At 38.4% G+C, this 13,051-nt stretch overlaps 1 protein-coding gene across 1 annotated transcript in view; it reads left to right on the plus strand.

The window, feature by feature from the left end:
• The window catches only part of LOC123521876 (dual specificity testis-specific protein kinase 2-like), an 83,313-nt gene that overhangs the window by 30,920 nt on the left and 39,342 nt on the right, over window positions 1-13,051 (plus strand). Inside the window, exon 2 of the mRNA XM_045291931.1 lies at window positions 6,197-6,511. Within this exon, the coding sequence (XP_045147866.1) occupies window positions 6,287-6,511 (225 nt within the window). The 5' untranslated portion in view covers window positions 6,197-6,286. The remainder of the gene's footprint in view (window positions 1-6,196; window positions 6,512-13,051) is intronic.

The raw sequence follows: 13,051 nt of genomic DNA on the forward strand, positions 1-13,051 counted from the left end.
TAACTGTTCTTATATTCCGACTAGAGTTAAGTAGGAGCCCAGAATCCATCTGCTTGTCATGGAATATGCACGACTGAGGTTTACTTTTGTGATTGTCTTATGACAAAATCAACCCCACCATAGGAGCAAGCAACTACATTAGCACCAGCAACAAACCAACCAGCAAATAAGCAAACAAACTAAACAAATAAAAAAGAAGCCAAAGGAAGGAAAACAAAAGCCAATATAAACAAAAAAGCACAACATTGTCAATCATCCCCCCTGGGGTATAATGGGATTGCACTGATGACATCAGTTTTACCAATGACACAGCACTCCAGACACTGTTGGAATGAGAGGTCTATGTGAGTACAGATCCACTTGGGCTGCCGCCCATGAGTTGTTGCCTTCCACAGTTGGATCTCCTATTGTATTGAGCTGTTTACCCTAAGTATGGGGCTTGGTGCCAGGGGGAAACTTCCTGGATCAGTTCCTCCCTACCCAACAGATCAAAATCTTTTATGTCACTGTGAGGGGGGTATCCAGGTACTAAATATATGGTGGTTCTGGGTCCCTTTCCATTGGATACCTCTGGAGCGGGGCTTCCTCCCAAGCTCCAGTGACCACCACTTTCATAGTCTCGGGGCAGCCACATTCTGCTTCCTCTCCCTTCCAAATACCTCAGCCTTCAGTCGGGGCAGGCACCTTTGGGACAGGGCTTAGTTCCACTAGACCGCTATGTTATTCATTCGTGTGTAGCCCCTGCATTATGCCATGTTGTCTGCACAGTTAGCGACCAAGGGCCAAGGTCATCATGCTGTTAAGTTCATGGTGTGGTTCACCGAGGGTTGGGTATAAATATATACGTAGAGTCTATCTAGGAACATAAAATCTGGTCCATTGTGCCCCTAGGTTCTCTACAGTCATTGTTTAGCACCCCTCCCTGATATGAGGTTACTTCTCCCCAGTCACCCATCATACACACCAACAGAACTATGAATGTCTCCTCCAAAATGTGGATGTTCCCCTCTCCTGCTCTTTGTTTGCTTCTCCAGCAAGGGTTTCCTTCCAGTTGTAAAGGGGTGCCCCTTGATTTGCCCGAGCCTAATCTCAATGTTATATAGCCTCAAGTAGATGGTAATCTCCCATTTCCACCCTCTTGAGGCAGTGACCCCAGACAATGTGAGGTTTCCGCCTTCAAGTTGGCTCTTGTGGAGTGTGCAAAAGTGAGGGGATATATGATTCATGGCTGGTAGGTAGTCTTTGCCCCTTTTGTTCAGGCATTGGTTCTTAAGATTTGCTTAATTGATGTTTCTTCTTATACTAATGGACTCTTACAATACTAATCCTTTTGTGATTGACTTACTTCATTCAGCGGGTTATAGCTTCTTCCATATCATGTGGTGTTTCATGCTTTCATCATTGCTTTTTAGGGATGCATTGTATTCCGTTGTGTGCATGTACCATAGTTTATTCAAACTTTTACTGTTGAGCTTTTGGGCTGCCTCCAGTTTCTTGCTATTGTGAACTGTGCTGCTATGAACATGTAAGAGCATACCTCCACTCGTGTTGTCTCTCAATTCTTTAGGGTATATGCCTACCAGTGTCTTAGTATCTTTATTTTCCTTTTTCAAGTTATTTTGGCTTCACCCATATTTGGTCTTGTCTTTCACATCACCAAAAGTAACAAGTGTTTTTCCTGTCCCACCCATCCTTGGTCACCATAAAAGAACTTTACTTTCTGTGTGTATCCACTTCTGATACACAATATTCACCTTTTTGTGATTGACTTGTTTCACTAAGCATCCACGTTACAAGATGTATCATGATTCCTCATTAGTCTTTATAGTTGTGCAGTATTCCATTGTATATATATATACTAAAGTTTGCTTATCCATTCATCCATTGATAGGCACTTAGGTTATTTCCTTCTTTTTGCTGTTGTGAATAATGCACCAGTAAATATAGGTGTGCATATTCCTCTTGATGATACTGCACTTATATCTCTAGGCTACATGCTATATGGAGTGGGATTGCTGGTTTTGTTAAGATATTTTTATTTCTAGCTTTTTAAAAGATAGTTTTATTAGGGGCTCATACACCTCTTGTCACAATTCATACATATATCAATTGTGTAAAGCACATTTGTACATTCGTTACCCTCATCATTCTCAAAATATTTGCTCTCTACGTAAGCCCCTGGCATCAGCTCCTCATTTTCCCCGCTTCCTCACAACTGGTGTGCTTCTTCCAGGTGGGCCTTGTTGCTTCTGAGCTAGATGGCCGCTTGTTTACCTTCAAGCTTTAAGACCCCAGACACTATATCTTTTGATAGCCAGGCACCATCAGCTTTCTTCACCGCATTTGCTTGTGCACCTGCTTTGTCTTCAGCGATTGTGTCAGGAAGGTGAGCATCATGGAATGCCAGTTTAATAGAACAAAGTATTCTTGCATTGAGGGAGTATTTGAGTGGAGGCCCAATGTCCATCTGCTACCTAATTCTAAACCTATAAATATATGCACATAGATCTATTTCCCCATTCTCATATATAAATATGTTTACATATGTACATGCCTTTATTTAGACCTCTTTTGATGCCCATTTGCCTCCTAGTTCTTTCCTATGTTTCCTGTAGTTTCCTCTTGTCCTACTATCATGCTCCGCCTTCATTTGGGTTTCAGTAATTCCTCTTGGTTACATTATCCTTAATCCAGCCCTACCATGCCTCCTATATCCTCTTCACCACCAATTTGGATCACTTGTTGTTCCCTTGTCCCTGGGTTTATTAACACCACTTCCTTTCCCCGCACCTCCTCCTCTCCCATGTCCCCCTGGAACTGTCGGTCCCGTTGTATTTCTAGCTTTTTGAGGAAACATAATACAGTTTTCCATAATGGCTGTACCATACCATTTTATATTTCCAAACTATCATACAACTTTTTCATTTTTAACATTAAAAACATTTTTTACTAGTATACAACTTAATTGAGAGCAATCGTGATAACTGGCTGTACAATTCTACTCTTAATGCACTTTAAGCACATACATGTATTTTTAATTTTCTTATATTTGAAATGAACTTATAGGCCACTAAAGACTCCAAGTCCACTTCAGTTTTATTTTTCCTTAGCATGTAACTTACTAAGTGTTTCTCCTGAGTGCTAGGCACCAGAACACAAAGTCATATTTTCAAAATAAAAATGTCAAAATTGTGTCTATTGTGCTGTTTTGAAACTTGTAGCAGATTCCTACCAAACCAGTTTAGTTGCAATTCCTTACTTCCTCCCACCTAGCTGAGAATGTACAACTAGACCTGCTGAGCTGCAGTGAACAATTCTGTCTTCACCCTTTAGTCTGTAGATCTGTAGGATCTGCCAACTCTCCCTTCCCTAACCCTGAGGGCATTGTGGAGATTAACAATGCATTTCATTCAAAATGAAACATATTTTACAAAATGTCTGTAGATGGCAAGCCTATCAAAATTGTTAGTGTAGCAGGCAACTGTGTTTTATATATTTGGTTTCAACTTGAATCTTGTATTTTATTTTCCTAAAAGTTTATAATTCCTTTTTGCCTTCTTTGTCCAGATTATAATCAGCTTGATTTTACTCTACATGTAAATCCTGGTCTCCTTTTCCATCTAGATGCCTAATTTATCTCTCTACAAGTCTCACAGTGGAAAAACACTGAACCTAAGTAGTGATGAAATGGAAAAAGCTTGAGCTTTGGTGTTGGATGGACCTAGTTCCAATTCTGGTTCTACCAGCTTGTGTATCTTTAGGCAAGTTACTTAACATCCTGAGCTTACATTTCTTTTTCTGTATAATGGGGATGGCACTTAAGTTGTTAACATGTGTCTAGGACTAAATGAGGATATTTTTGCAAAATCCTTGGTGTTTACAAAAAACTACTTCATTTCCCTCTTGTAGAGGATCCCAAGTTCTCAGTATACATAAAAAATATCCAGGAAACACTGGAAGGAACTTGATCAGTTTTCTCCAAGAGATTCTGAATCATGTCCAGGGCATACCCAGGAATTTTGGTTTGATTTTGTTTTACCCCCTTCATCGCTGTGACTCTTCATACCTCAGAGTGGGTTTGAACTGCCAACCTTTCAGTTAGTAGATCGCATTTAACCATTTATTGCACCCAGGGACTGAAATCTGGCTTTTAACAAGCTCCTCAAATAATTTTAAAGAAGATGACTGACAGGCATACAAAATCTCACTACTCTTGGTCACAATTGTTGTTAGCTGTCTTCAAGTCTGTCCCTGATTCATGGCCACCCCATGTGCAACACGATTGCACATTATGACGTAGGATTTTCATTGACTTTTGGAAGTCAGTGTACTTTCTTCTAGTACTTTGTTCCAAGGCTGTCTTAGCCAAGAAGCTCTGCTGAAGCCAATATATTCAGCTTCATAGCTGTCCCTCCTCTGCTGACTGGTAGGAGTTAGGTAGTGGCTGTACATGAGGTAACATTGCCTACATAGAAGGTGGTGATTGTTGTATTGAACGGCCACTGCCCCCCAAATAGCTTATGACTATGGGTCAATCAGTTCTATTTTGGGGCCTTATGTTTCCTTAAATATAAAACAAATGGCTTGACTCAATCTCTACAGCTGTAAAATTAAGAAATTTTGGTCTTAAGACCTTATTTTTTAGTCTTGTAGCCCTTATGCCCTTCAAGTCAATTCAAACAGAATAGAACTACCCAATATGGTTTCCAAAGTTATAGTTTTTATGGAAGCAGGTTGTCAAATCTTTCTCCTGTGGAATGACTGGTAGGTTTGACTTGCTGACCTTTGGGTTGGTAGTTGAGTACTTAACCACTGTGCTACCAAGGCTTCTCAAAAGTTTAGTAAGGGTACTTAAATATTTTGCTTTTTTGGAACTCAGATTAGTCTTCCATCTGGAAAGATCCCAGTGGAGCTTGCCTTAAGCAAAATGAGTTGGTTTTAAACATAACAAGGGGGTTCAAAAAGTTTATGGAAAAATGAAATTAAAAGTAGTAGAATTTCTCCATGAACTTTTTGAAGTATAGAGGAGTACCTCATAGAACCCTAAGCCAGGACAACAGTTTGGCCTTAAAAATTGAGGATTAGAGCACCATAGGCAAATCGGGAAGTTGTCTCACTTTTTGTGCTAGTGTACATCAATCTTTAGCTTTTGTTGCTTTCCAAACTGCATGGTAGCAAATGGCCATAACTAACAGTTCCTGAGTTTGCATGGCCTCTATTTTAGAAAAACAGCCCACCTGTGGCTGGAATATGTTAATTCCATTGCCAAATTACCAGGAAAGAACTGTGATTGGTCCATTTTGAGTAGTGTGTCTATTTCTGATTGTAGCTAGGGAGATATGGCTCTGGGAACCTTGCCACTACTCACTCCATGATTGGAAGTGGTGGAGTGAGGCAGAGTAAGTATTTAGGACATTAATGAAAGGATCTCATTAATTGAAGAGTGACCATGTTCTATTTTGTATAGAATCCTTATTATTGATTCTTATGAGAACAAAATGAAGTAGGAGATCAGACTAAAAGAAAAAGTGGGCTTGTGCTTTTATTCTTACTCATGTAGCAGGTAGGAGGAGGAGCCTTCCTTCCATAGTCACTTTTGCTGTGGATGAATTGTGGACCCTGGCCTGTGGATGAATTGACAGTGGATTTTTAGATTGCCTTTGAATATATTTTCTTTTAAAATTATATAATATGTTTTGAACTGTCTTTGCTAACTTTGCTTTTTATATATTTGGACTCAATAAATTTTCAAGTAAAGAGAAAATTTTGAGGCTCTAAGGAGTATTTGGTAGGAGCCCAGCCTTTTCAATTATTCTTGCATTTTAATTTTCTCTTTGCTATTTAGTAATTATATGATTACCCTGTTTTGTGAAATGAACATAACAATTTTATTTCATGTGAATTATGGTATTTAAATACTCAAATCAGATTAAATGTAAAGCTCATAAGCCGTGTTTCTTACATAGCAAGTGATCAATGAATGATAAACATTTTTTGTTTTTATTGCTACGTGGAAATAATTGATCTTCATTTTATAGTTAAATACTGGTTTCACTTGGACTTGAAATCTGTGCTTTTTGCTATAAAATATTTTTTAGATTTGCAAATCTGGAAATAGAATGTAAATTTGTAGTGAGAGCTTATTGCTTTGCATGTTGATGGTTTTAATGAGATGTCTTTTCCATTTCTTGTTTAGTGTCAAACCAGAGCAGAAGTAAAACTCAACAAAAAATTATTATGTGTGGAGCTCCTTCTTAAAAGAAGAAAAAACGTGATTACTGGAACTATGGATCGGAGCAAACGGAATTCAATTGCAGGATTTCCTCCACGTGTGGAGCGCCTTGAAGATTTTGAAGGAGGTGGTGGTGGAGGGGATGGAAATGTGACCCAGGTGGGAAGAGTTGGAACATCCTCATATCGAGCTCTTATAAGTGCCTTTTCCAGACTGACACGTTTGGATGACTTCACCTGTGAGAAAATAGGGTCTGGCTTCTTCTCTGAAGTGTTCAAGGTAAGTGATGCCCCAGCTTTTTATATATTGCCTTGGTATTGGTCACCTTCATTGCAAAAGAGCAATAACCAAAATTCAATCCAAACCTATTGCTTTGAAGTTGATTTTGACTTAGAGTGACTCCATATAGGGTGAGTAGAACTGTCCCATAGGGTTTTCAAGGTTGTGAATCTTTACGGAAGCAGACTTGCCACATCTTTCTCCCACAGAATAGCTATCGAGTTCAGACCTTTTGGTTAACAGCAAGCATTTAAACATGGCACTACCAGGGCGCCTCAAAGGATTGTTAGCTATGTTTAATTAGGTTGTAGATTGACTGTGGATCTGGAGATGGGTTCCAGACACTCCTTTTTAAGCTATTTATTACATTTGATTTAAAAACAAATTATAGAAATCATGCATCCTAATAAAGTATTCAAATAACATTGGAGTTTCTTCTGTCTTTGCCTATCTGCCTTGGAAGAATTATTGCCAGAGTGCCCCTTAACGGCAAAGATGACAAAATTTTGTCTAACATACTTTGGACATGGTGTCAGGAGAGAGACTGATCTTTGGAGAAGGACATCATGCTTGGTAAAGTAGAGGGACAACGAAGGAGAGGAATACCCCAAGGAGATGGATTGAAACTGTGGCTGCAACAGTGGACTCAGGCTTAGGAACAATTGTGAGGACTGCTTAGGACCTGCCGTTGTTTCATTCTGTTGTGCATAGAGTGGACTTTGGGTACAAACTAACTCACTGTACATCCCAACGATGTACTTTCTTCAATAATTACCACTATTAAGATTTATTTACAAAGTAATTGTAATAATGCAAGTAAGTTCACCAATGTCTTTCGAATGCCCTCAAACATAGCATGTGTTCAATGTTTGTTGAATGAAATTCTGTTGCTCTAGTATGCTTTATTTGGAAGACAAATTTCTCAAGACTGTCAAATTTCTTATGTAGAGTTGTGCAGTGTGTGTAGTACACGGTGGTGACTGTTTAAGAGGCTGGGTAGGGCCTGAAATCTGTGATGTGTTTGAGTCTCATGGCATATCTCATATCTGTATCGATTGATTTTTCTTGGCACAAAGGTGCCCTCCACTTGACAAGGCCCAGAGCAATTTTTACCCAGAGGTGGACCTTTTCCTATTTCTTTTTTTAAAAAAATCATTTTATTGGAGGCTTGTACAATTCTTATCACAATCCATCCATCCATTGTGTCAAGCACCTTTTCCTATTTCACCTGCCCAATAAGAACTCCTTTTTCTAAGTCAACTACCCAGAGGTGGATTTTCACAGGAATATATTATAGAATATTATAGGCTCGCAGTAATACTGAAATTGAAATTATTATAAGTTTCTCTTTTCTTTTTTCATAGAGATGAAGAGAAAGGTTAATTCCTTATATTTTAATGTAAAGAAAATGTATTTTATATACATTGCACTTGTTTTTTACCCAAAACTTTGTGCTTCCATGCTTTGCACATCCTGTAGTATTTATGCTTTCTACCGAGACAAGCTTTCACTTGTTAAATACTTGGGTGATTTTCAATCCTCATTTGCTGAGCTCAGGTTTCTCTTCGCTATTAGTAACTCTTTTCCTGATATATGCCTTCAGGTTAAGCATTGCTTTTGTAATAGAATTACTTTACCATGCAGTGCTTTCTTTTCTTCCATAACTTCTTCCATGTTTGATTTTCCTTTTTAAAATTTGATTATTTTATTGGGGGGCGCTTACAAATCTTAGAACAATCCATTAATAGTATCATGAACCCTTGTACATATATTGCCATCAATAGTTCCAAAACAATTTCTTTTTTTTTTAAAGATCATTTTATTGGGGGTTCTTACAGATCTTATAACAATCCATACATTAATTGCACATTTGCCAAAACAATTTCTACCCGAGCCTCTGGTATCAGCTTTCCCCCTCCCATCCTTGTGAATCCTTGATCAATTACATATTATTATTGTTATTTCATGTCTTACACTGTCTGTTGTCTCCCTTCACCCACCTTTCTGTTATTCATCCCCACTGCTAAAAAGAGGAGAAATTTTTGGTAGGGAAGGCAAGTATCAATAAAGATGGAGAAAAACATTCTTTGGGAATAAATAATTTAGGAAAGAAGTTAATCCCAGATGTTAACTGTTATTAGATGACTGACAGACTAGACTTAGGGGTCATGGGGTGGTCTTGAATTCAGACAGAATCAAATACTCAGCTTTGCATAATCAGAAACATCATTTTGCTCAGTTTATGCTTAACAATTATTTCTTGAATTTCTGCCATGTGCATTGGAGTACAAATGTAAATAAGATCTATTTATAGTCTGAAGCTATTCTGAGATCTAATAAGCATCGCATATAAAGGGAAGTCATGAGCTGGACACTTTGCTAAGCCCTTTTAGTGCATTGTGGTAGTAGTTACATAATTTCATGTAAACGTGAAGATATATAAAAGTGTAGGGGTGGAGTCTAGCCTGTCATTCAGGTCAACACAGTCTGATGGTGACTCCTGTTAGGCATGACCTTCTCATAAGGAGGGTCCTGAGGACCTCTCCTCTCTCTCTTTCTGCCATCACCTTCCTGCTAGATGACCCTCGTGGTTGTAAGCCCTGTGATATGGCCACTGCCAATGGATCCATTGAATTTTGCACCCACTGGCCTGTGATGTTCCTGCATTCTACATCATTGCATTATGGACTCGTATCAGACTTTTATTTTTTTAACTATTAGTATCAGATTTATGGACTAATATCGGACTTATGGACTTGATCTGGACTGCACTGGCATGTTTGCTGGATATATAATTGCTTCTTGATATAAAGCTTTCTCTTACACATGTGAATGTCACTGGATTTATTTCTTTAATTAAACCGGCCTAACACATGCACTATACCATTTATTCATTCAATAATCTCTAAGGTTGTTACTATTAAAATTACCATTTTACAGATAAGAATACTGAATTTAGTAAGCTTGAGAAATCTCTTCACATGTTGAAGCTGGAATATGAACCCAGGCAACTCAAAACTCACTGCCATTGAATTGATTTCTGACTTATAGTGGCCCTGTAGGACAGGGTAGAAGTGCCCCTGTGGGTGTCTGACACTTCAAATCTTTATTAGAGTAGGAAACCAATGCACAATCTACTATGTCAACAGGGGTTCTTGTGAACTCAGGCAGCCTGACCGTTTTCTTTTAAGAAAGCATTATCAAACCAGTTTTATTGTTGAGAAAGTATTATTCTGGTTTGGTAGAGGGCCATTGAAAACAAAGGGAGCCCCTGTGTTAGTCTGGGTAGACTAGAGAAACAAATTCATAGACTCATATGTGTATAAGAAAGACTTTTATGTAAAGAATTATTGTACATCGAGAGAACATCCTAGCCCAGTCCAGGTCAAGTCCATAAGTCTTATATTAGCCCATATGTCTGATACCAATCTGTAAATCCCACTTCAGACTTGTGAAACACATGCAATGATGCTGAATGCAAGAATATCACAGGCCAGTAGGTGGATAGTCTTATGGATCCAATGACGGTGGAAGCATCTCAACACCGGCGTGGGTCTCCTTGTGGCTCCTCCAGGTCTAGGGCTCTCACTGCTATCAGCATAGCCCCATGTGTCTTGTCAGTAGAAAGTATCGCAGGGAGTGAGTGTGTGTCCCTCCCCAGTGAGCTATTTATCTCCTTAGCACCTACAAATGAGGTCATCAACCTGCGACCTGATTGACAGGCTAAACTCCACCCCTTCACTCTTAATACTCTCAAATTGAAAACAGATTATGTAAGTACCACAGTCCCCAAGGAATTGGGTTGCCATAATGGTCATATTGGACTCCAGTGTACCAATGATCGTGAAAGTGGCACAAAACCAGGCAATATTTCTTTCCAAGTAAAGTTGTCATGAGTTGGCAACTCAAGTGCAACTATGTTGTCGTTAAGTGCTATCAAGTTGATTCCAACTCATAGAGACCATATCTATGTATAACAGATTGAAACACCTCCCTATCATGACAGTATTCATCCCGGTTGGTGGGTCTCTCAACTATATTGCAGTGAGAGCTGTAACTTGACAGGACTCATTTGTTTTTCTACTTCTTGAAAGTTTCCCACCTTTTTCTATTACTCGGTGTTAATGAAAATGATGTATTTGAGCTTTCCTTCTCTGACAGATTTCCTTACACAAGTTCTGCTTTCTGTAGGTTATTCTGTAGTATTAATATATAAAGTGTTATTTACTTAAACACTAAATAGCTCCCAAAATGGAATACTCATTTCCATTTCCCTCTCTACTGTGTTAGTTCAGGCTATCACTAACTCCCACCTGGATTATAGTAATAGATTTTAAAAAATTATTTTTATTAAAGTATTTTTAACAATAGCTTTTTAATATATAATTATTAAAGTTTACCCTATAAATATTTAGTTTTGAGTATAATAAGGAAGTTGTATGAAGGCAAGTCAAAGTATTGCTACAAAATTATAGAAATTTTTAGCAAACAAAAATATTAAAATGTGAAGCTCTTATTGCTTGACGTATTCTCCATCTGGGCTTATATACTTCTGAAGACAATGCTCCATCTCTCTGAAGAATTCTGTTCTTTGCCTTTGATTTCTACCACCATATCAAAAGGTAGTTTTGACATTCTCAAGGAACTCAAATCATGTTTCCTTTAAATCTGGGGAATGAAAAGATGTCTGAAGGGACAAGATCAGGGCTGTAGGGTGAGCAGGGTAAGATTTCCCAATAAAATTCTCATAGAATAGCTCGTGCTTCCCTCACAGAATGAATAGCTATATTGCCAGAATGGAAAAAAATTCTTTGGAACAACTTTCATGACCTTTTCCTTGCCTGTGAAGTTTTTTAAAAAAATCATTTTATTGGGGCTCATACAATGCTTATCACAATCCATACATACATCCATTGTGTCAAGCACATTTGCACATTTGTTGCCATCATCATTCTCAAAACATCATCTTTCCCCTTGAGCCCCTGGCATCATCTCCTCATGTTTTCCCTTCCCTCCCCATTCTCCCCTCCCTCATGAACCCTTGATAATTTACAAGTCATTATTATTTTGTCATATCTTACACTGTCCAACGTCTCCCTTCACCCACTTTTCTGTTGTCCAACTTCCAGGGAGGAGGTTATATGCAGATCCTTGTAATTGGTTCCCCTTTTCTACCCCACTCTCTCTCCACCCTCCCGGTATCACCACTGTCACCACTGGTCCTGAGGGGTTCATCTGTCCTGTATCCCTTGTGTTTCCAGTTCCTATCTGTACCAGTATACATCCTCTAGTCCAGCCGGATTTGTAAGGTAGAGATCATGATAGTGGGGAGCAGGGAGGAAGCATTTAAGAACTAGAGGAAAGTTGTATGTTTCATTGTTGCTGCACTGCACCCTGACTGGCTTGTCTCCTCCCTGCAACCCTTCTGTCCAGTTGCCCACAAATGGCCTTTGGGTCCCCACTCTGCACTCCCCCTCATTCACAATGATGTGATTTTTTTGTTCCTTGATTCTTGATACCTGATCCCTTCGACACCTCGTGATCACAGGCTGGTGTGTGCCTGTGCAGTTTTGAATTTTCTGAAAACTTCTTTATAATGAGCCACTATGATTGCCATGTGTCCTTTGAGAAAGTCTTTTATGATTACATCATTGTAATCCCCACAGTCGTCATGACCTTCTGAGGTAATCTCTTGGCTTTGAATTTAACTGACTTAGCAGATCCTCTCAAAGCCACCATCTTAATTGGACTTTTTTTTGAAGGGACCCTAATAAGACTAAGAAAGGTTGGTTGATGAAATTGCCTGTAGTCATCCACTGATTGCAGAGATGTTTAAACACTTTTTGTTTGAAATAAATGTGTGCATGTATGAACTCTATTAGCAATACTTTTTGACATACAGTACCTTAATATAACCATCATCACTAATTCTGAAACATTTTCATCATCCCAAAAGAAACCCATTTATATTAGCAGGCACTTTTCATCTCCCCACTCCCAGCTTTGGCCAAGCATTAATCTGTTGTTTTGATGGATTTGGTTATTCTGAATATTTCATTTAAATGCAGAGATCTTTTGTATCTGACATCTTCCATTGTAGCATAATGTTTTCAAAACTTGTCCATGTTGTAGTTTTTTTTTACTTTTTATGGTTGAATGAAGTGGGTTATGTGTTGGACTGCTAATACCAAAGTCAGCAGTTTGAGTTAATTTTTATATATGATAAAAGTAGGGGGCCAAATTTATTCTTATGCATGTGAATTTCTAGTTCACCATTTGCTGACAAGACTCTTCTTTCCCCTTGAATTGTGTTTGCTCTTTTTTGGGCATCAGAGTTTATTTCCAGACTCTCAATTCTATTCATTGATCAATATCTATATTTATGGCAGTACCACATTATCTGAATTACTATAGCTTTGTAGTTAATCTTGAAATTAAAAAAAAAGGTGAGTCTACCAACTACTTTTATTTTCCAAGATTTCTTTTTTCCTGCAACCCTTGTATTTTCATATGAACTTTAAGGTCAGTTTTTTTTTTTTT

The sequence above is a fragment of the Echinops telfairi genome, unplaced genomic scaffold (genome assembly GCF_000313985.2).
Source record: "Echinops telfairi isolate 266 unplaced genomic scaffold, ASM31398v2 ScPeMD7_443;HRSCAF=831, whole genome shotgun sequence".
Classification (NCBI taxonomy): domain Eukaryota; kingdom Metazoa; phylum Chordata; class Mammalia; order Afrosoricida; family Tenrecidae; genus Echinops; species Echinops telfairi.